The sequence below is a fragment of the Dendrobates tinctorius genome, unplaced genomic scaffold, assembly GCF_039654945.1.
Source record: "Dendrobates tinctorius isolate UK_male_01 unplaced genomic scaffold, ASM3965494v1 ptg000369l, whole genome shotgun sequence".
Classification (NCBI taxonomy): domain Eukaryota; kingdom Metazoa; phylum Chordata; class Amphibia; order Anura; family Dendrobatidae; genus Dendrobates; species Dendrobates tinctorius.
Genome location: NW_027362035.1, coordinates 626,457 through 650,401, shown reverse-complemented (window position 1 = coordinate 650,401; position 23,945 = coordinate 626,457). Strand labels below are relative to the sequence as shown.

Sequence of the window (23,945 nt, the reverse complement as noted above, 5' to 3'; positions counted from 1 at the left end):
TGACTTCCATAAAAGTATTTCAGGTTTCTCGTTTACTTCAATGAAAATATAAAGGTTCCTGACACCATATTTTTTATTGACTGCCATTATGGTGTTATGAATGTAACACATTTGCTCACGGGTAACGGAAAAAGGGAAGACCTGCAATACGGAGAGAATGCACCTGCTTCAAACTGGTCCCTATACAGACTAGAAAGCCTCTAGCCGCACAACTCAAACACACCACCTTGGACCTCGCTCCCTAAAAGGCCATCAAGGGAACATTGTTAGGTAAGAGATAATCTTCTGGAGCTTGACAAGAGGCTTTAGCCCTGGCACAAACTTTGCATCTATGGATATACTATTCAATATCTCTACAAGCATTCTGCAACCAAAAGAACCTACAAAGAGATCTCCAAGTGGCCGAAGAACCCGGATGCCTAGCTAAAATGGAATCATGTACTTCATTAAGAAGATCTACATGTACAGAGGGCGGTACTTGAAGTTTGATTATAGGTAAACCGTCCGTTGCACTGTCCTGAGCATCCTGAATTGTGGAGCCTGAGATCTATCCCCACAGCACCAACCACCACCCCCTCACTAAGAATATTGACTAAATTTTTGTCCCTCAACTCTAGGACAAAGCTATGGGATAAAGCATCAGCATTGACATTCCTAGGTCCCGGGAGATAAGTAATGATCATATCAAACTTTGTAAAAAGTGGCTATCAAGCGTGTCTGGTGTTTAAGCTTTTAGCAGAATCAATATACAGTATAACAGGTTCTTATGATTGGAAAAGACCTTATGTCTTGGGCTCTTCAACCAATGTCTTCTTTCCTCAAAGGCTCTTTTAATCACCAGAAGTTTTCGGTCCGCTATGTTATAATTAAATTCCACTTCAGTGAACTTCTGGGAGCAAAAAGCACAAGGAATGTAGACCAGAATGTCCTTAATCTGGTCTGAAAGTCCCTGGCAAAACTGACTCCAAAGAGCGGGGTCGTTCCAGGAGGTCTCCACTGCCAGAGTCTAAACTCTTAGCAGTAGTCCTCAGCCTCCCTGAATTATCTTATGGATCTTGTACTCAGCCACAGGGACCTTATCAGGGTCTTCATAAATGAGGTCAAGAACTGAGAAAAAATGCCTCAACAGAGGACAATAAACGGGGAATATCCAGGCAGAGTAGTGTCATGTCGGACAGGTTCGCACCAGGTTGTCCGGCAGACAGCGGTAATACCCCATCCTACCACTTTGTTCTCAGCGGCGCCGGGCTTAGCCACGCCCCCTGCCTTTATATTGTCCTGCGTGACTATGGGCGTCGCCCACTATAGCTCTTGCCTTGTGCTAGCGTTACCGGTCTGAAGGGGGCGTCTTAGGAGCATACAATATCTGGTGTAGTATATTCCGTTGTTGCCATTATTTCCTCCCTGCGTGGTATTATTTGGTTGCCCTTGCACCTTATTGTTTTCTCGTGTGTACATGGTGTGGTGCGTTTCCCTTACCCTTGTCCATACTTATTTGTGGGGTCTGGTGTTTGGTCCCCTCACTGGGTGGAGGGAGGTGGGTTCAGCTTAGGGCTGGACAGGAGACAAGGACAGGGTGGAGGCCCAGGCAGGCACACCTTCAGTGTAAACCCTGGGTTGAGGGAAAGTCAGGGTTTCCCCTAGTCTGAGGGACACCGCAGGGGCCCCGGGGTTCAGCCTAGAGTTACCTAAGCTTCCCGTGACATTATAGTCGGCCCAAGAATTATTTACCATGGATCCTATAGTCTCCATAACCAAGCAGCTGGAGGCTCTGTCCATACAGGTCACTGAACTGAGGGGGCGGTCCAGCAACAAGGCCTGTCAGTTCCTGCTGTGCAAACTGAGGCGGCAGTCAGGGCAGTTGAACCCAAGTTACCTCTTCCTGAACGATTTTCTGGTGATCGCTGTAAGTTCATTGTATTTCGTGAATCCTGCAGATTGTATTTTCGTATGCGTCCTCTCTCCTCAGGAGATGAGGCTCAGCGTGTGGGCTTGGTAATTTCCTTGCTGAGTGGTGACCCACAAGCATGGGCGTTTTCACTACCTTCTGATTCACCTGCATTGGAGTCTGTAGACCTTTTTTTTTTTCTGCTCTTGGTTTAATCTATGACGATCCTGACAGACTGGCGTTAGCAGAGTCTAAAATACGCTCTCTACTCCAGGGTGAGCGACGGGCGGAGGATTACTGTACTGAATTTCGTCGCTGGGCTGTGGACACTCAGTGGAATGACCCTGCACTAAGGAGTCAATTTTTGCATGGGGTTTCTGGAAGGGTTAAACAAGCTCTGATAATGTATGAGACTCCCGCCTCTCTGGAGGCTGCTATGGTGCTTGTAGTACGCATTGATCGCCTCTTTCGTCAGAGGTCGCAGGAGACTTTTCCTGTGTGTGGGGGGGGGCAGTTTTTGGTGAGGCTACTTCGGGTGAATCCATGGAACCTATGCAGATCGCTGGTATATCACATTCACAAAGTAACAAGCATAAATGTCCCTTGCCCAGAAAGCAAGGGGTTTGTTTTTTTTGTGGCAAGAAAGGACATTTTATTAATGCTTGCCCCCTGGTACCTAAGGAAGACGTGCCGGTGGAAAACTGCTAGGCTCAGAGGGTTTGGAGGAGTCTAGTCTGAGCCTTTGCATATCCTCCGTGGTGGTCTCCCAGTGTATGCTCCCTGCCAAGGTAGTTATCGGGGGCCAAGAGCTGTCGATTACTGTATCTGTTGATAGTGGTTCAGCTGCAAATCTCATTGATGAGAGATTCGCGCGTACAGCGGGATTGAAGGTGGAGAAGCTGCCTAATCCTATCCGGGTGGTTACCATCAATGCCTCCCCTCTCTCACAAGGGGAGATTAAAGAGTTTGTGGCTGATGTAAATCTCCACATTGGGGTCCTACACTCTGAGCGGGTAACATGTAAGGTGCTCAGTAATTTACCTGCTCAGGTAGTTCTGAGGTTTCCATGGTTGTCTGTGCACAATCCGGTGATTGATTGGAAAACCCAGGACATAATCCAGTGGAGCAGATACTGCCAGGAGAGTTGTCTGGCCACATGTATCTCCGCTGTGACTCCCAGCATCCCGGAGCCTCTGCTGGACTTTGCTGATGTATTTTCTGAAAGAGGTTGTTCAGAGCTGCCACCGCACCGACCCTATGACTGTGCTGTTAGGTTAAAACCGGGGACAAGTTACCGAAAGCCAGGATGTTTAATATCTCAGGTCCTGAGAGGCAAGCTCTCAAAGAATACATTGCAGAAAGTCTAAGCAAAGGGCACATCAGGCCTTCATCATCTCCATTGGCGGCGGGGTTCTTCTTTGTCAAGAAGAAAGATGGCGGATTACACCCGTGTCTGGATTTTAGGGAACTCAGCCAGATTAAGGTTCGTGACCCATACCCGATGCCACTCATACCCGATTTGTTCAACCAGGTGTCTGGTGCCAAATGGTTTTCCAAACTTGACCTCAGGGGGGCGTACAATCTCATAAGAGTCCGTCAAGGGGATGAATGGAAGACAGCATTTAATACCCCTGAGGGTCACTTTGAGAATTTGGTGATGCCATTTGGGTTGACGAGCGCGCCAGCAGTATTTCAGCATTTCATAAATGATGTCTTTTCTCATCTTTTGGGGAAATTTGTTATTATATACCTTGATGACATTCTTATTTACTCACGCGACCGTGATGCACACATAGAGCATGTTAGGCAGGTGTTGCAGTTGCTCAGGGAGAACAAGCTCTATGCCAAGCTTGAGAAATGTGTATTTGTCGTCCAAGTATTACCTTTTTTGGGTTATGTAATTTCCGCCTCAGGGTTTAAAATGGACACCGCTAAGGTGCAAGCGGTGCTGCAGTGGGATCGGCCTGATAATCTCCTGGGCCCTGTATTGTTCAACATCTTTATCAATGATTTAGATGAAGGAATTGAGGGTAAACTGATTAAATTTGCTGATGACACAAAGCTAGGAGGGATAGCTAATACTAGAGAAGAGAGAGAGAGGATTCAAAAAGATTTAAATAAACTGGAGCAGTGGGCAGCAACTAACAGAATGGTTTTTAACAGGGAGAAATGCAAAGTACTACATCTGGGCAATAAAAATGAAAAAAGCATATATAGAATGGGAGGAATAGGGCTAAGTGACAGCACATGTGAAAAAGACTTAGGTATACTAATAGATCACAGACTGAATATGAGTCAACAGTGTGATGCAGCAGCAAAAAAAGGCAAATGCAATTCTAGGATGTATTAACAGAAGCATACAGTCTAGATCACGTGAAGTCATTATTTCCCTCTACACCTCTTTGGTCAGACCTCATCTGGAATATTGTGTCCAGTTTTGGGCACCACATTTTAAAAAAGACATCAACAAACTGGAGCAAGTTCAGAAAAGAGCGACCAGAATGGTGACCGGTCTGCAAACCCTGTCTTATGAGGAAAGGTTGCAGGATTTGGGAATGTTTAGTTTGCAAAAGAGACGACTGACAGGAGACTTAATAGCTGTCTACAAATATCTAATGGGCTGTCACATTGTAGAAGAACCAACTTTATTCTCATTTGCACAAGGAAAGACTAGAAGCAATGGGATGAAACTGAATGGGAGGAGACACAGATTAGATATTAGAAAAAACTTTTTGATAGTTAGAGTGATCAATGAGTGGAACAGGCTGCCACGAGAAGTGGTGAGTTCTCCTTCAATGGAAGTCTTCAAACAGAGGCTGGACAGACATCTGACTGGGATGATTTAGCGAATCCTGCTTTGAGCAGGGGGTTGGACCAGATGGCCCAGGAGGTCCCTTCCAACTCTACGGTTCTATGATTCTATGATTCTCAAGGCGCTTCAGCGATTCCTAGGCTTTTCCAACTATTATTGGAAATTTATTAAGAATTTTTCTATGATTGCTAAACCGCTCACCGACATGACTAAAAAAGGTACCAATTTTTCTGACTGGTCTGAGGCTGCGGTGCGCGCGTTTGAATTCCTAAAAAAGTTTTGCTTCAGCCCCCATCCTGGTTCAGCCTGATGTCTCCCTACCATTTACCGTGGAGGTGGATGCATCTGAGGTTGGAGTGGGGGCGGTACTGTCTCAGGGCCCATCCTTGGGCAAATTGCATCCATGTGCCTACTTCTCCAAGAAACTGTCGCCGGCCGAGCGTAATTATGATATTGGTAACGGGGAATTGTTGGCCATCAAGTTGGCATTTGAGGAATGGCGACACTTCTTGGAGGGGGCTGTCCATCAGATTACTGTTACCACAGACCATAAAAATCTGCTTTATTTAGAGTCTGCTAAACGCCTGTCCCCCAGACAGGCTCGCTGGGCGTTATTCTTCACCCGGTTCAATTTTTTTGTGACCTACCGAACAGGTTCTAAGAATACTAAGGCGGACGCCTTGTCCAGATGTTTTCCGGGGGGAGAGCCATGTGAGGAGCCGGTGCCTATCCTCCAAAAGGGTGTTGTAGTCTCGACTATCACGACAGAAGTGGAGGCAGAGATTGCTGAGGCGCAGGAGGAGGTACCGCCGGGTCTGCCTCCTAATAAATCATTTGTGCCAATACACCTACGCTTAAAAGTGTTAGGGGAACATTACGATACTGTCCTGGCGGGCCACCCAGGGGTTAAGGGCACTCTGGAACTTGTATCACGTCGTTTTTGGTGGCCCAAAATCCGGCAGGATGTGGCCTCATATGTGTCTGCCTGTACCACGTGCGCACGGGCCAAGACACCACGTTCCCGTCCTACTGGCATGTTGCATCCTCTCTGTGTGCCCAGTAAGCCATGGACTGAGATTTCCATGGATTTCATTACGGATTTGCCCTCGTCGGCTGGGAACACGGTCATTCTGGTAATAGTTGATCGGTTCTCTAAAATGTCACATTTCGTGGCTTTGCCATCTTTGCCCAATGCGAAGACCTTTGCTCAGGTATTTATTCGCGAGGTGGTCAGACTTCATGGTGTCCCATCTGACATTGTATCTGATAGAGGTACACAATTTGTGGCAAAATTTTGGAGAGCGTTTTGTTCACGTCTAGGGATCAAATTGTCTCGTTGTTCGGCTTTCAATCCTCAAGTCGAATGGGCAGACTGAGCGTATGAACCAAAACCTGGGACAATACTTACGCTGTTTTGTGTCTGACAATCAGGAAGAGTGGTTGGCGTTTCCTCCTCTGGCTGAATTCGCGATAAGCATTCATTATCAGGAATCGTCTGGGGAATCTCCTTTTTTTTGTATTTATGGTCAACATCCCCAATTTTGTACCTTGTGCCAGGGGTGCTCGGTTGGCGTCCCTGAGGAGGACCAGTTGGGAGCACAATTGTCATCTGTTTGGAGGAGAGTAAAGCAGCGCTTGCTGAATGTAGGTTCTAGGTATAAACGTGTGGCTGACGGTAGACGTGTGCCAGGTCCAGACCTGTGTGTGGGTGATTGGGTGTGGTTGTCTACAAGGAACATCAAACTCAAATTACCATCGCTTAAGTTGGGTCCCAGGTTCATTGGTCCATTTACGATCTCCGCAATTGTCAACCCTGTGGCATTTCGTTTGGAGTTACCTGCCGTATACAAGATACATAATGGACGCCTTGTGAGGAATAGTGAACTTCCGGTATCATTTTCTGGCGCCTGCGCACTACCAACGGCAAGACGCCATTCAATTAAGTCTATGAGGAGTAGTGAACTTCCGGTGTTATTTTCTGGCACCTGCGCACTACCAACGGCAAGACGCCGCTTTATTAAGTCTAAGACTGTTTGACTCCACAAAAAGCTCAGCTGGTAAGAATTATCAATCTTTTGTGCATATATATTAAGGACGGTAGCAGACTATTACACTGACCTTGAAAAAGACACATCACTGTGTCGATACGCGTGGGTTTAGAGGCCACATGTAACTTAGCCGTATGCCTGTATACTCCCGGGAACCAGTTGGTATTATGCTAGGGAGGGGAGGTTTTTTTCATTTAAACCCCCAGGATCTGGTTTGCTGATAAAGCGCTGCTAATATGGTGATAAGCTGTTATATATTGGCATAATGTTTGTTTATAATACTTTGTAATTGCAGCCTTGACCACCAGGGTTTTTTGCATAACACTGGTTATAGAGGATTAATTTATAAACAAATAACACTAGGATATTATGAGTGTGATTGCACTTGCCTGTTAGGTGTTGTGAGTAATGATAATTAAGAGATATTTGCCATTATATACGGTTTACTAATTGCACGGCTAATCTTGTGACTCATAGTATTTTGCAATTTGATCATATGACCCATTGTCTTTGTTTTGTGATCTGTGTCTGGTTGTTCAGACTTTTTAATTGTTTTTAACATAGTGTTTTTGTCTGCTGTGTTCATTATATTTACAATAAAAATTGTTGAATTTTTTGACTTTATTTCTTGTGGTGATCCCTACTTTTGTGCATATACTTTTTTCTTGTGAGTTTCAAGATGCATAATGTGTTTCACAAGGCGTTACTTAAAAAGGTCGTGGGTTCTGTGGATGTTTCCCCTGTGCCACCGCCTCCCGTCTTGGTGGAGGGCACGTTGGAGTTCGAGGTGTCCAAGGTGGATGACTCTCGGGTAGTGCGTCGCACTCTACAGTCATGGCCAAAAGTTTTGAGAATGACACAAATATTAATTTTTACAAAGTCTACTGCTTCATTTTTTCTAATGGCAATTTGCATATACTCCAGAATGTTATAAAGAGTGATCAGCTTAACAGCAATTACTTGCAAAGTCAATATTTGCCTAGAAAATGAACTTTATCCCCCAAAACACATTTCAACATCATTGCAGCCCTGCCTTAAAAGGACCAGCTAACATCGTTTCAGTGATTGCTCCATTAACACAGGTGTGGGTGTTGATGAGGACAGGGCTGGAGACCAATCTGTCATGATTAAGTAAGAATGACACCACTGGACACTTTAAAAGGAGGCTGGTGCTTGGCATCATTGTTTCTCTTCTGTTAACCATGGTTATCTCTAAAGAAACACGTGCAGTCATCATTGCACTGCACAAAAATGGCCTAACAGGGAAGAGTATCGCAGCTAGAAAGATTGCAACTTAGTCAACAATCTATCGCATCATCAAGAACTTCAAGGAGAGAGGTTCCCTTGTTGCCAAAAAGGCTCCAGGGCGCCCAAGAAAGACCAGCAAGCGCCAGGACCGTCTCTTAAAAGTGTTTCAGCTGCGGGATCGGCTACCAGCAGTGCAGAGCTTGCTCAGGAATGGCAGCAGGCAGGTGTGAGTGCATCTGCACGCACTGTGAGGCGGAGACTCTTGGAGCAAGGCCTGGTCTCAAGGAGGGCAGCAAAGAAGCCACTTCTCTCCAGGAAAAACATCATGGACAGACTGATATTCTGCAAGAGGTACAGGGAGTGGACTGCTGAGGACTGGGGTAAAGTCATTTTCTCTGATGAATCCCCTTTTCGATTGTTTGGGACATCTGGAAAACGGCTTATTCGGAGAAGACCAGGTGAGCGCTACCACCAGTCTTGTCTCATGCCAACTGTCAAGCATCCTGAAACCATTCATGTGTGGGGTTGCTTCTCAGCCAAGGGAATGGGCTCTCTCTCAGTCTTGCCTAAAAACACAGCCATGAATAAAGAATGGTACCAGAATGTCCTCCAACAGCAACTTCTTCCAACCGTCCAAGAGCAGTTTGGCGATCAACAATGCCTTTTTCAACATGATGGAGCACCTTGCCATAAAGCAAAGGTAATAACTAAATGGCTTAGGGAACAAAACATAGAGATTTTGGGACCATGGCCTGGAAACTCCCCAGATCTTAATCCCATTGAGAACTTGTGGTCAATCATCAAGAGACGGGTGGACAAACAAAAACCTTCAAATTCAGACAAAATAAAAGCATTGATTTTGCAAGAATGGACTGCTATCAGTCAGGATTTGATCCAGAAGTTGATTGAGAGCATGCCAGGGAGAATTGCGGAGGTCCTGAAGAAGAAGGGTCAACACTGCAAATATTGACTTGCTGCATTAACTCATTCTAACTGTCAATATAACCTTTTGTTACTCATAATACGATTGCAATTATATTTCTGTATGTGATAAAAACATCTGACAAACACACATAAAAACCAGAGGCCAGCAGATCATGTGAAAATATAATATTTGTGTCATTCTCAAAACTTTTGGCCATGACTGTACAGTACCTGGTTCAGTGGCGTGGCTATGGTCCGGAGGAGAGAACTTGGGTGCCGGCTTCGGACATACATGCAGACCGACTGGTTACGATATTTCATCGCCGTCATCCGGACAAGCCAGGCCCTCGTCATTGTGAGGTTCCTGGGGTCCCTCATAGAAGGAGGGGTACTGTCATGTCGGACACGGTTCGCACCAGGTTGTCCGGCAGACAGCGGTAGTACCCCATCCTACCACTTTGTTCTCAGCGGCGCCGGTTGGTCTTCTGATCCGGCTTGGACTGGGTTAACCAGGTTGTTAGTCTGGGTGAGGGCTTAGCCACGCCCCCTGCCTTTATATTGTCCTGCGTGACTATGGGCGTCGCCGACTATAGCTCTTGTCTTGTGCTAGCGTTACCGGTCTGAAGGGGGCGTCTTAGGAGCATACAATATCTGGTGTAGTATATTCCGTTGTTGCCATTATTTCCTCCCTGCGTGGTATTATTTGGTTGCCCTTGCACATTATTGTATTCTCCTGTGTGTACGCGGTGTGGTGCGTTTCCCTTACCCTTGTCCATACCCTTACCCTTGTCCATACTTATTTGTGGGGTCTGGTCTTTGCTCTCTTCACTGGGCGGAGGGTGGTGGGTTCAGCTTAGGGCTGGACAGGAGACAAGGACAGGGTGGAGGCCCAGGCAGGCACACCTTCAGTGTAAACCCTGGGTTGAGGGAAAGTCAGGGTTTCCTCTAGTCTGAGGGACACCACAGGGGCCCCGGGGTTCAGCCTAGAGTTACCTAAGCTTCCCGTGACACAGAGATTATGCCCAAGCCTGTTGATCTCCATGAAGCAAAGAAAAAACAATGCCAACTTGTTGACTCTTGCACCCGGAGGAGACAGGACATAGACAAAAGAATAATTTACACGGGAAAAATGATGGAGAACGTGATTCTGTCCCCATCAAAACACTGCGGCAGCTTTACCATGGGTTCAGCCACGATGGTCTGTTGTCCCGGGTCATTTGGAGCAGTGGAACATGCAAGCTGTTGTTGACACTTGATATCCTCAGCCTCCAAGGATACAGTTTATAATTGTGCAGCCAGGACATTCCCTGGATCCATGCAGACGCCCTAGAATACACTGGGGGCTGATTTTAATGTTTTGAACGTAACAAATATTCACTCACAGGTAACGAAAAAAGACAAGACCTTCTACAGCAGTGGTTCTCAACCTTTCTAATGCCGTGACCACGCAATACAGTTCCTCATGTTGAGGTGACCCAAACCAACAAAATAATTTTGGTGGCTACTTTAAAACTGTAATTTGTACATTATTAACCTTTTTTACACCAGCAGGCTGTCTCGCAGGCTCTCTTGGCTCTCCGCCTCTTGCCTCTCCACCTCTTGGGCTTCTGTCCTCCGGCGCTTGCTGCGTCCGCCCACTGATGACATAAGCAAGCGTAATGCGCTACTATGGACTGTGGAGCGTTCCCCCCCGCCCCTTAGGCCCCGGACGGATGATGCAATAGTCTCCGCATGCGCGCAGGCGTTCAGTTTGGAACGCGCATCCACACCGGCGTGCGTTCTAACTGAATAGCGCTGCTGCAGACGGTAGCACGACTTCTCAGCGGCTAAAGCTATCGCAAATATGTATTTTCCGATGGCTTTAGGCGACCCCTGTGTTTTGGTCGCGACCCACAGGTTGAGAACCGCTGTACTACAGGGAGACGCCGCACCCACACCCAACTTGTCCCAATACAGTCTAGAAAGATCCTAGCCACACAACTCAAAAACACCACATTGGACTTGGCTCCTTAAAAGACCATTGAGTGTTTTCATGTACCTCCTGAGGTACCAGAGGGGAAGCCAAAACCCACTGCCACCAAGAGGATAGGAGAGTGCGCAGGAAGATTCAAAACCCACGGGGAGAAAATTAAAACAAGTCCATATAGGGTAAAGAGGGAAAGTTAAGGACAACGAAAAATAAACTGAACAAGAATAACCTCCCAGAAATGTAAAAAGGTGAGAGGAAGAGGAACTGGGTAGGAAAACAAACACAGTCACTGCAGGAATTAAACTGGTGTTTACCATGCAAGGAAAACCCCTTAGCTCATTGTCCTCAAGAACCACCAACCTTCAAGTTTTCAGGATATCCTCAGTATATAACTTCATCACCTGCTCAAGCATTAATTTCATCACCTCTGTAATACTAAGGAAATCCTGAAAACATGTCCTGTTGGTGGGTCTTGAGGACTGGAGTTGAGAAACACTGCCTTAGCTGATGGGCTGGAACTCCTAAACTCAAGTCCAGCTAGGGGCATATCCAGCAAGGAAGTGCAGTGAAGGGTGAACATATAAAACCCAACCTTGGAATGTGATAGGTCAGACCAAAATGGGAAAATGAAAAACACCTGGAGAGGAGCAAACCAAGAAGGGGGGACAAAAACAATTTGAACCATTAGCATTTAGACAGGGAAGAAGAGGAAACGGCTCAGCAGACATGAAGAAACCTGTCAGCGCATTGAATATCCAAACCAAACCATGACAAATAGTATCTTAGGTTTCTGATACCATGTTTAACATTGACGGCCATGATGGTATCTTTGGTTCTTGATGCCATGTTTCTCCTTGACTTGTATGATATCTTACATTTCTGATGCCACGTTTCTTGTTGAGCTTCATGATAGTATTTTAGGTTTCTGAAGACATGTTTTTCATTGACCTGTTTTGCAGATGGTGATCCACTACAAGACTTCCTCTTGGATCCTTCATCAGGAACCCTGTCAACAACTAGAGCAATGGATCGGGAGTCTGTGTCGGATTACCAGCTTACGGTGATAGTCCGTGATTCTGGAGATCCATCCCTCAGTGCCTCCACCACCATCTCCATCTCTGTGGTAGACCTGAATGATAATGCCCCCACCTTCTCTGCTTCATCGTTCAACGCTGAGGTTCCCGAAGATGCCCCAGTGGGTAGTTTGGTTTTGAAGCTGTCAGCCATCGATCCTGATTATGGTCACAATGGGAGAACCACTTTCCATCTCTCTAATGGGACACACGGAGCATTCTACATCAACACTCTGACTGGAGATATCACTACAGCAATTCAGCTGGATCGTGAGCGTCGGGCTGCATACACCTTCTTGGCATGGGTGATGGATTCTGACCCGTCTGGTCCCCGCAGTTCGGAAGCTAGCGTGACAGTTATAGTCAAGGACGTTAATGATAATGCTCCTACGTTTCTACGTAGTCCATTTCACCTGAATCTGTCTCGTAACACCCCGATCAAGAGGACCTTGGCCGCAATGAGAGCAGAAGACAAGGATGCTGGTGCAAATGCTTCCATCTTATACCGTTTGGCACCGCTCTCTGGAACAGGACGTTTTTCTGTAGATCCTTATACTGGTGAAGTACGTCTGCTGGAACCACTGGATGGCATGAGCCCACGAGACCGCATTGTGTTTGTACAGGCCTCAGATCTGGGGGAACCACCTCTGTCCACCACAGCTGTTCTTGTCATTCATGTTCGAGAGGAGGTCGCACAGGGGCCAAGGTTCCCGAGAGATGGCAACGAATTCAGCTTATCGGAAAACAGTCAGCAAGGTGAGCACATATAAGAGCTGCTGTGCCAGTATGACCACGAGCGCTCCTAGGGGGCCAGTGATTGAAGAGCTCCCCAGCTAATCAAAATAAATGGCTCCTTCGCTATGTTATATGCTGTATACCGCTAGAGGTGGAGTCTCTACACCTAGAAAGCACGCTCTGGGGACATGGCTAGCATTAACGATGATGCAGATATTGGACCCCTTTACATGGCTGTAGAGGTTGTGGCCCCCTGTATGTGGCTGTGAAGGTATGAACCCCCATTACATGGCTGTAGAGGTAGTTGCCCCCAGTATGTAGCCGTGCAGGTAGTGGCCCACTGTATAGAGCCGTGCAGGTTGTGGCCCCCATTATGTAGCTGTGCAGGTTGTGGCCCCCAGTATGTAGCTGTGCAGGTTGTGGCCCTCTGTATGTAGCTGTGCAGGTTGTGGCCCCCTGTATGTAGCTGTGCAGGTAGTGGCCCCCTGTATGTATCTGTGCAGGTAGTGGCCCCTGTATGTATCTGTGCAGATAGTGGCCCCCTGTATGTATCTGTGCAGATAGTGGCCCCCTTTATGTATCTGTGCATGTTGTGGCCCCCTGTATGTATTATTATTATTTATATAGCGCCATTGATTCCATGGTGCTGTACATGAGAAGGGGTTACATACAAATTACAGATATCACTTACAGTAAACTAACTTACAATGACAGACTGATACAGAGGGGAGAGAGGACCCTGCCCTTTCAAGCTTACATTCTACAGGATGGTGGGGAAGGAGACAGTAGGTTGGGGGGTTGCAGCAGCTCCAGTGTTGGTGAGGCGGTAGCTCCAGTTATGGTGAGGCAGTAGCTCCAGTAGTGGTGAGGGGCAGCGGGGACATTGCAGGCTTTCCTGAAGAGGTGGGTTTTCAGGTTCTGGCTGAAGGATCCGAGTGTGGTTGATAGCCGCACGTGTTGGGGCAAAGAATTCCAGAGGATGGGGATATGCGGGAGAAGTCTTGGAGGCGGTTCGTTGAGGAGCGAATAAGTGTGGAGGAGAGAAGGAGATCTTGGGAGGACCGGAGATTACGTGAGGAAAGATATCGGGAGATTAGTTCGGATATATATGGAAGAGACAGGTTGGAGATGGCTTTGTAGGTCAGTATTAGTAATTTGAACTGGATACGCTGAGGGAATGGGAGCCAGTGAAGAGATTTGCAGAGGGGAGAAGCGGAGGAGTATCGAAGAGAGAGATGGATTAGTCGGGAGGCAGAGTTAAGGATGGACTGGAGAGGTGCCAGGGTGTTAGCGGGAGGCCACAGAAAAGGATGTTGCAGTAGTCGAGGCAGGAGATGATGAGGGCATGCACAAACATTTTAGTAGATTGAGGGTCGAGGAAAGGACGGATTCTGGAGATATTTTTGAGCTGGAAGCTATAGGAGGTGGAGAGAGCTTGGATGTGCAATGTGAAGGACAGGGCAAAGTCAAGGGTTACTTCGAGGCAGTGGACCTCTGGTACGGAAGAAAGCGTGATGTCTTCAATTGTTATAGATAGGTCAGGTAAGGAAGATGTGTGAGATGGGGGAAAGATGATTAGTTCAGATTTGTCCACATTGAGCTTGAGGAAGCGAGAGGAGAAGGAGGATATGGCTGATAGACACTCCAGGATTCTGGAGAGCAGAGAGGTGACGTCTGGGCCAGAGAGGTAGAACTGAGTGTCATCAGCATAAAGGTGGTACTGGAATCCATGGAACTTTATGAGTTGTCCCAGGCCAAGTGTATAGAGTGAGAAGAGTAGGGGTCCTAGAACAGAGCCTTGGGGGACTCCAACAGAGAGAGGGTGGGATGAGGAGGTGGTGTGGGAGTGGGAGACACTGAATGTGCGGTTGGAGAGGTATGAGGAGATCCAGGATAGAGAGAGGTCTTTGATGCCAAAGGAGGAGAGGATCTGTAGTAGAAGGCAGTGGTCAACTGTGTTGAAAGCAGAGGACAGGTCTAGAAGCAGGAGTATAGAGTATTGTCCGTTCGATTTGGCTGTAAGTAGGTATTGGTAATTTTGGTCAGAGCTGTCTCAGTGGAGTGATGGGGGCGGAAACCAGACTGTATATTGTCAAAAAGCAAGTTAGATGAGAGGTGGGAGGAAAGTTCAGCGTGGACGTGCTGCTCCAGGAGTTTGGAAGCAAATGGGAGCAGCGATAGCTGGACATAGCGGTTGGGTCGAAGGTTGGCTTTTTAAGGATAGACATAATTGTGGCATGTTTGAAAGCAGAAGGGAAGGTACCGGAAGTTAGTGATACGTGGAAGAGGTGGGTTAGGGTTGGGATAAGTGTGGTGGTGAGGTTGGGGAGGAGGTGGGATGGGATGGGGTCGAGTGCACAAGTGGTGAGGTGTGATTTGGAGAGAAGATGAGCAAGCTCCCCTTCGGTGATGTTAGATAGGGAGGTTATGGGGTTTGGGCATTGGTCTGGTATACAAAGGGATTGTAGTGGTTGAATAATAAAGACTTGCCGTGTTTGGTCTATCTTATTTTTGAAGTGTGCGGCTAAGTCCTCGGCAGAGATTAGAGAAGTTGGAGGGGGCAGTGGTGGGCGGAGGAGGGAGTTAAAAGTATTGAACAACTGTTTGGGGCTATGGGATAAGGAAGATACAAGGGATGTGAAGTAGGCCTGTTTAGTAGAGGTGAGGGCAGATTTGAATGTAAGTGTTGCTTGTTTGAGTGCAGTGAAGTCGTCTTGGCAATGCGTTTTCTTCCAGCGCCGTTCTGCAATTCTGGATGCTTGCCGAAGCTTTTTAGTGGTGTTATTGTGCCAGTGTTGTCTATTGATTCGTTGCACTCTGTTATTCATGACAGGAGCGACCGAGTCCATGGCTGATGCAAGAGTGGCATTGTAGAAGCTAGTGGCACTGTCTGTGTGGTGGAGTGAGAATATGGAGGACAGTGGTAGAATAGAGTGGGTGGGTGTCTAGGTGTGCAAGGTTTCTGCGGGGGTGCGCATGTTGCGGGACATGGGTGATAGGAGAGGAGGACAGCGATGAGAAAGTGAGTAGATGGTTGTCAGATAGAGGGAGAGGGGAGGTGGTGAAGTTAGAGAGCAGAGGCGGGTGAAGACCAGGTCTAATGTGTGTCCGTCTGTGTGGGTGGCTGAGGAGGACCATTGGGTAAGTCCGAAGGATGAAGTAAGGGACAGGAGTTTGGAGGCTGCCGACTGGTGGGTATTGATGGGGATGTTGAAGTCACCCATGATGATGGTGGGAATGTCAGCAGAGAGAAAGTGAAGGAGCCAGGTAGAGAATTGGTCAATGAAGGCAGTGGCTAGGTCCGGAGGTCGGTATATGACGGCCACTTGAAGGTTGGAGGGAGAGTAGATGCGGACAGAGTGGACTTCAAAAGAGGGCAGGATTAGGGAGGGAAGAGGTGGGATTGGGTTGAAGGTGCAGTTGGAAGAAAGGAGAAGGCCCACTCCTCCACCATGTCTGTTGCCAGGGCGAGGAGTGTGGGTGAAGTGGAGGCTGCCGTAGCATAGCGCAACAGGGAAGGCTGTGTCGGAAGGTGTCAGCTATGTTTCGGTGAGGCAGAGGAAGGAAAAATTACGAGATGTAAAAAGTTTGTGTATCACATGGAGTTTATTGCAGACGGAGGGGGCATTCCAGAGTGATCCAGAGAGAGGGAGCAGGGTGGTGGGGGTGAAGGGCACAGATTTGAGGTTGGAAACATTTTGGGTGTTTATATTGGGTTGGGAACGATAGAAAGGGGTAATAATGGGAGGTATGGGCTGTGGGGGTTCAGGATTGGGAGATATGTCGCCAGCAGTGAGGAGGAGCAGAGAGAGGGAGAGCAGGTGCGAGAAGGAGAGTGGCCGCCTTGTTTTTTATTTTATTAGGAGAGATCTGAGGTTGAGGAGCAGGTTAGCGGAGGAGGTCAGGTGGGGAGGCAAGAGGGAAGGAGAGATTATTACTTGGTTATCGCGTGCTGGGGTTTGCGGATAGCTAAGGAGCGTGAGGAGTAATGGAGCCAAAGTTGTTCGAGCGTATGTCAGCATGGCGAGAGTAAAGGCCCCGTCACACACAGCGAGATCGCTAGCGAGATCGCTGTGTGTGACACACATCAGCGACCGGGCCCCCTGCCAGGTATCACTGATCGTGCACTATCGTCCTGGGCCATTTTTTGATCGTTGCTCTCCCGCTGGCCAGCCAACAATCAGCTAGGCTCCCAGCGTTCTAAGCAAGCGCCGGAATCTGGTATCTAAGGTAAATATCGGGTTGCTAAGCGGCGTGCGTCACTTACTTACCCGATGTGCACCTTAGAAACCTGCGTGCTGCAGCTCCCGGCGCGAGCACGCTGGTCCCTAAGGTACACATTGGGTAAGTGACGCGCGCCGCTTATTAACCCGATATTTACCTTAGAGACCAGCGTCCTTGCTGGTGCTGATCGCTGGTGAAGCGGCCTGTCTGACAGCTCACCAGCGAACATGTAGCGACTCACCAGCGATCCTGATCGGGTCGTATCATTGTCGGGATCGCTGGTGCATCTTTAAGTGTAACGGTACACTAAGTGTGGAGGAAAAAGAAACTTAGTACATGTAAGCACAGTGGTTAGTGGCACCTCCTGGTCACTTCCGGCTCATTTCTTGCTTTTTTCTGCTGTTATCCTTAAAGAGACATCCTTATGGAGACAGACCGAGGTCCAGACAGCCTGATGACTCTGAATTTACAGCAAGTAAACTGCACATGAAAAGGCCCAGGTGTGATCAGGAGGGAAGGGCAGCAGGGAGACCGGACACAGACCCAGGAGACCATTAACTAGAAGTCAGAAGACAAAGTGCAAAAGGACATAGATTCACATGGACAGAGAAGGCCAAATTGTGTGTTAGCACCATGGAGTAGGCTGAGGCAGCAGCCAGCGGACATAGCAGTGATAGCAGAGAGATACAAGGTTTATCTGTGCAGATAGCGGCCCCCTGTGTGTGGCCGGGCCTGGCTGGTGGTGGTGGCACAGTGGCCCGCAGATGGCTCTGCTCACTGCTGTTCTCTCATCATCTGATCGTCCTTTATAGGCTCCGTGGTCGGATCAGTGAAGGCCGCGCACAGCGGAGGCTCCAGCGGGAAAATCACCTACAGCATCCTGAGCGGAAACGAAAATGGCGCATTCACCATCAGCCCAAATACAGGTACAAACCGGGACCTGAACCCCCACTGATGTATATAATAACCCCCATAGTAATATCCATAGTGGAGACCCCCCACTGATGATATATAACCCCCCCCTAGTAATATCCATAGTGGAGACCCCGCACTGATAATATATAACCCCCATAGTAATATCCATAGTGGAGACCCCCGCACTGATGATATATAACCCCCATAGTAATATCCATAGTGGAGACCCCCGCACTGATGATATATAACCCCCATAGTAATATCCATAGTGGAGACCCCGCACTGATGATATATAACCCCCATAGTAATATCCATAGTGGAGACCCCCGCACTGATGATATATAACCCCCCATAGTAATATCCATAGTGGAGACCCCGCACTGATGATATATAACCCCCATAGTAATATCCATAGTGGAGACCCCCGCACTGATGATATATAACCCCCATAGTAATATCCATAGTGGAGACCCCCGCAGTGATGATATATAACCCCCCATAGTAATATCCATAGTGGAGACCCCCGCACTGATGATATATAACCCCCCATAGTAATATCCATAGTGGAGACCCCGCACTGATGATATATAACCCCCATAGTAATATCCATAGTGGAGACCCCCGCACTGATGATATATAACCCCCATAGTAATATCCATAGTGGAGACCCCCGCAGTGATGATATATAACCCCCCATAGTAATATCCATAGTGGAGACCCCCGCACTGATGATATATAACCCCCCATAGTAATATCCATAGTGGAGACCCCGCACTGATGATATATAACCCCCCATAGTAATATCCATAGTGGAGACCCCGCACTGATGATATATAACCCCCCATAGTAATATCCATAGTGGAGACCCCCGCACTGATGATATATAACCCCCATAGTAATATCCATAGTGGAGACCCCCGCACTGATGATATATAACCCCCCATAGTAATATCCATAGTGGAGACCCCCGCACTGATGATATATAACCCCCCATAGTAATATCCATAGTGGAGACCCCGCACTGATGATATATAACCCCCCATAGTAATATCCATAGTGGAGACCCCGCACTGATGATATATAACCCCCCATAGTAATATCCATAGTGGAGACCCCCGCACTGATGATATATAACCCCCATAGTAATATCCATAGTGGAGACCCCCGCACTGATGATATATAACCCCCCATAGTAATATCCATAGTGGAGACCCCCGCACTGATGATATATAACCCCCATAGTAATATCCATAGTGGAGACCCCCGCACTGATGATATATAACCCCCATAGTAATATCCATAGTGGAGACCCCCGCACTGATGATATATAACCCCCATAGTAATATCCATAGTGGAGACCCCCGCACTGATGATATATAACCCCCATAGTAATATCCATAGTGGAGACCCCCGCACTGATGATATATAACCCCCATAGTAATATCCATAGTGGAGACCCCGCACTGATGATATATAACCCCCCATAGTAATATCCATAGTGGAGACCCCGCACTGATGATATATAACCCCCATAGTAATATCCATAGTGGAGACCCCCGCACTGATGATATATAACCCCCATAGTAATATCCATAGTGGAGACCCCCGCAGTGATGATATATAACCCCCCATAGTAATATCCATAGTGGAGACCCCCGCACTGATGATATATAACCCCCATAGTAATATCCATAGTGGAGACCCCCGCACTGATGTATATAACCCCCCCATAGTAATATCCATAGTGGAGACCCCGCACTGATGATATATAACCCCCCATAGTAATATCCATAGTGGAGACCCCGCACTGATGATATATAACCCCCCATAGTAATATCCATAGTGGAGACCCCCGCACTGATGATATATAACCCCCATAGTAATATCCATAGTGGAGACCCCCGCACTGATGTATATAACCCCCCCATAGTAATATCCATAGTGGAGACCCCCGCACTGATGATATATAACCCCCATAGTAATATCCATAGTGGAGACCCCGCACTGATGATATATAACCCCCCATAGTAATATCCATAGTGGAGACCCCCGCACTGATGATATATAACCCCCATAGTAATATCCATAGTGGAGACCCCCGCACTGATGTATATAACCCCCCCATAGTAATATCCATAGTGGAGACCCCGCACTGATGATATATAACCCCCCATAGTAATATCCATAGTGGAGACCCCGCACTGATGATATATAACCCCCCATAGTAATATCCATAGTGGAGACCCCCGCACTGATGATATATAACCCCCATAGTAATATCCATAGTGGAGACCCCCGCACTGATGTATATAACCCCCCCATAGTAATATCCATAGTGGAGACCCCCGCACTGATGATATATAACCCCCATAGTAATATCCATAGTGGAGACCCCGCACTGATGATATATAACCCCCCATAGTAATATCCATAGTGGAGACCCCCGCACTGATGATATATAACCCCCATAGTAATATCCATAGTGGAGACCCCGCACTGATGATATATAACCCCCATAGTAATATCCATAGTGGAGACCCCGCACTGATGATATATAACCCCCATAGTAATATCCATAGTGGAGACCCCGCACTGATGATATATAACCCCCCATAGTAATATCCATAGTGGAGACCCCCGCACTGATGTATATAACCCCCCCATAGTAATATCCATAGTGGAGACCCCGCACTGATGATATATAACCCCCATAGTAATATCCATAGTGGAGACCCCGCACTGATGATATATAACCCCCATAGTAATATCCATAGTGGAGACCCCGCACTGATGATATATAACCCCCCATAGTAATATCCATAGTGGAGACCCCCGCACTGATGATATATAACCCCCATAGTAATATCCATAGTGGAGACCCCGCACTGATGATATATAACCCCCCATAGTAATATCCATAGTGGAGACCCCGCACTGATGATATATAACCCCCATAGTAATATCCATAGTGGAGACCCCCGCACTGATGATATATAACCCCCATAGTAATATCCATAGTGGAGACCCCCGCAGTGATGATATATAACCCCCCATAGTAATATCCATAGTGGAGACCCCCGCACTGATGATATATAACCCCCCATAGTAATATCCATAGTGGAGACCCCGCACTGATGATATATAACCCCCCATAGTAATATCCATAGTGGAGACCCCGCACTGATGATATATAACCCCCCATAGTAATATCCATAGTGGAGACCCCCGCACTGATGATATATAACCCCCATAGTAATATCCATAGTGGAGACCCCCGCACTGATGATATATAACCCCCCATAGTAATATCCATAGTGGAGACCCCGCACTGATGATATATAACCCCCCATAGTAATATCCATAGTGGAGACCCCGCACTGATGATATATAACCCCCCATAGTAATATCCATAGTGGAGACCCCGCACTGATGATATATAACCCCCCATAGTAATATCCATAGTGGAGACCCCCGCACTGATGATATATAACCCCCCATAGTAATATCCATAGTGGAGACCCCCGCACTGATGATATATAACCCCCATAGTAATATCCATAGTGGAGACCCCCGCACTGATGATATATAACCCCCATAGTAATATCCATAGTGGAGACCCCCGCACTGATGATATATAACCCCCCATAGTAATATCCATAGTGGAGACCCCGCACTGATGATATATAACCCCCCATAGTAATATCCATAGTGGAGACCCCGCACTGATGATATATAACCCCCCATAGTAATATCCATAGTGGAGACCCCCGCACTGATGATATATAACCCCCATAGTAATATCCATAGTGGAGACCCCCGCACTGATGATATATAACCCCCCATAGTAATATCCATAGTGGAGACCCCCGCACTGATGATATATAACCCCCATAGTAATATCCATAGTGGAGACCCCCGCACTGATGATATATAACCCCCATAGTAATATCCATAGTGGAGACCCCCGCACTGATGATATATAACCCCCCATAGTAATATCCATAGTGGAGACCCCCGCACTGATGATATATAACCCCCATAGTAATATCCATAGTGGAGACCCCGCACTGATGATATATAACCCCCCATAGTAATATCCATAGTGGAGACCCCCGCACTGATGATATATAACCCCCCATAGTAATATCCATAGTGGAGACCCCCGCACTGATGATATATAACCCCCCATAGTAATATCCATAGTGGAGACCCCCGCACTGATGACTGCCTCCTCTTTCTCTGCGGTATTAAGGCTGAGTGCAGACAGACTTTTTAGCCCTGCAGATTTTTCCTGCGGTTTTCTTGCGGTTTTCCCCCTGCGGATTTGGTGACAGGGGGAAAACCGCACAAAAGTAGTAACATGCTGCGGATTTTGTACCGCAGGGAAACCGTGAGCAATAATTGGCAGCGTCTGCACAGCGGTTTTTTTACTGTACATCACAATGCGGATATGCAACGTTTCTGCGCGGTAAAATCCGCTGGATATCCGCATCGTGTGCACACAGCCTAACCCTTCGCACTTGTCTCTCCCTCCAGGGCAGGTCACAGTTTTGCGGTCGGACCTCCTGGACTTTGAGGTGGCTCCTCGCCATAAGTTGGTGATTCAGGCGGAGACCGCCCAGCATTTCGCCTTCACCACAGTCGCCATCTCGCTGCAGGACGCCAATGACAACGCTCCGCGCTTCCAGCTTCCCTCCTATACGGCGTATATCCGGGAGGGTCAGGCTGACGGGAGTCGCATTATCCAGGTACCTGGCAGTGACCGTGGCCCCTGGGAGCCCCTTGTCTCAGGTGCTGATTTCACCATTGCATTTTCTCCAGGTTCTCGCTGAAGATCCTGACCAGGGGTTGAATGGGCAGATCACCTACACGTTCCAACAGTTCCAGCCAATGAGGGATCTGTTTCGTATCGATCCTCATTCAGGCGTTGTTACTACCGCCGTTATATTAGACCGTGAGATCTGGTCCGAGGCGCGGTGAGTACAGGAGTATATACTCTATTATGTACTCCCTGTATATACACAGCGATCCTAGTAATGGGGTACAAGGTCATAGAATGGGAAGTCCAATAGGCCCCTGTGGATATATATACGGTGGGTACGGAAAGTATTCAGACCCCTTTACATTTTACACTCTGTTTCATTGCAGCCATTTGGTAAATTCAAAAACGTTCATTTTTTCCCATTATTGTACACTCTGCACCCCGTCTTGACTGAATAAAACAGAAATGTAGCGATTTTTGAAAATTTATTAAAGAAAAACTGAAATCTCACATGGTCATTAGTATTCAGCCCCTTTGCTCAGACACTCATATGTAAGTCCCATGCTGTCCATTTCCTTGTGATCCTCCTTGAGATGGTTCTACTCCTTCATTGGAGTCCAGCTGTGTGTAATTACACTGATAGGACCTGATTTGTAAAGGCGCACACCTGTCTATATAAGACCTCACAGTGCATGTCAGACCAAATGAGAATCATGAGGCCAAAGGAACTGGCCAAGGAGCTCAGAGACAGAATTGGGGCAAGGCACAGATCTGGCCAAGGTTACAAAAGAATTTCTGCAGTACTCAAGGTTCCTAAGAGCACAGTGGCCTCCATAATCCTTACATGGAAGTAGTTTGGGACCACCAGAGGTCTTCCTAGACCTGGCCGTGAAGACATACTAAGCAATCGTGGGAGAAGAGCCTTGGTGAGAGAAGAACCTTGGTAAAATAGAGCCTTGGTAAAGAAGAACCCCAATGTCACTGTGGCTGAGCTCTACAGATGCCGTAGAGAGATGGGAGAAAGTTCCACAAAGTCAACTATCACTGCAGCCCTCCACCAGCCGGGACTTTATGGCAGAGTGGCCTGACGGAAGCCTCTCCTCAGTGCAAGACATATGAAAGCCCGCATAGAGTTTGCTAGAAAACACATGAAAGACTCCCAGACTATGAGAAATAAGCTTCTCTGGTCTAATGAGACGAAGATAGAACTTTTTGGTGATAATTCTAAGCAGTATGTGTGGATAAAACCAGGCACTGCTCATCACCTGCCCAATACAATCCCAACAGTGAAACATGGTGGTGGCAGCATCATGCTATGGGGGTGTTTTTCAGCTGCAGGGACAGGGC

The 23,945-nt window shown here is 47.4% G+C and overlaps 1 protein-coding gene across 1 annotated transcript in view; it reads left to right on the top strand.

The window, feature by feature from the left end:
* The window catches only part of DCHS1 (dachsous cadherin-related 1), a 168,941-nt gene that overhangs the window by 111,586 nt on the left and 33,410 nt on the right, over positions 1-23,945 (top strand). The window contains exons 14-17 of the mRNA XM_073562898.1: positions 11,849-12,718; positions 17,734-17,847; positions 22,373-22,584; positions 22,658-22,812. Coding sequence (XP_073418999.1) covers positions 11,849-12,718; positions 17,734-17,847; positions 22,373-22,584; positions 22,658-22,812 — 1,351 coding nt within the window. The remainder of the gene's footprint in view (positions 1-11,848; positions 12,719-17,733; positions 17,848-22,372; positions 22,585-22,657; positions 22,813-23,945) is intronic.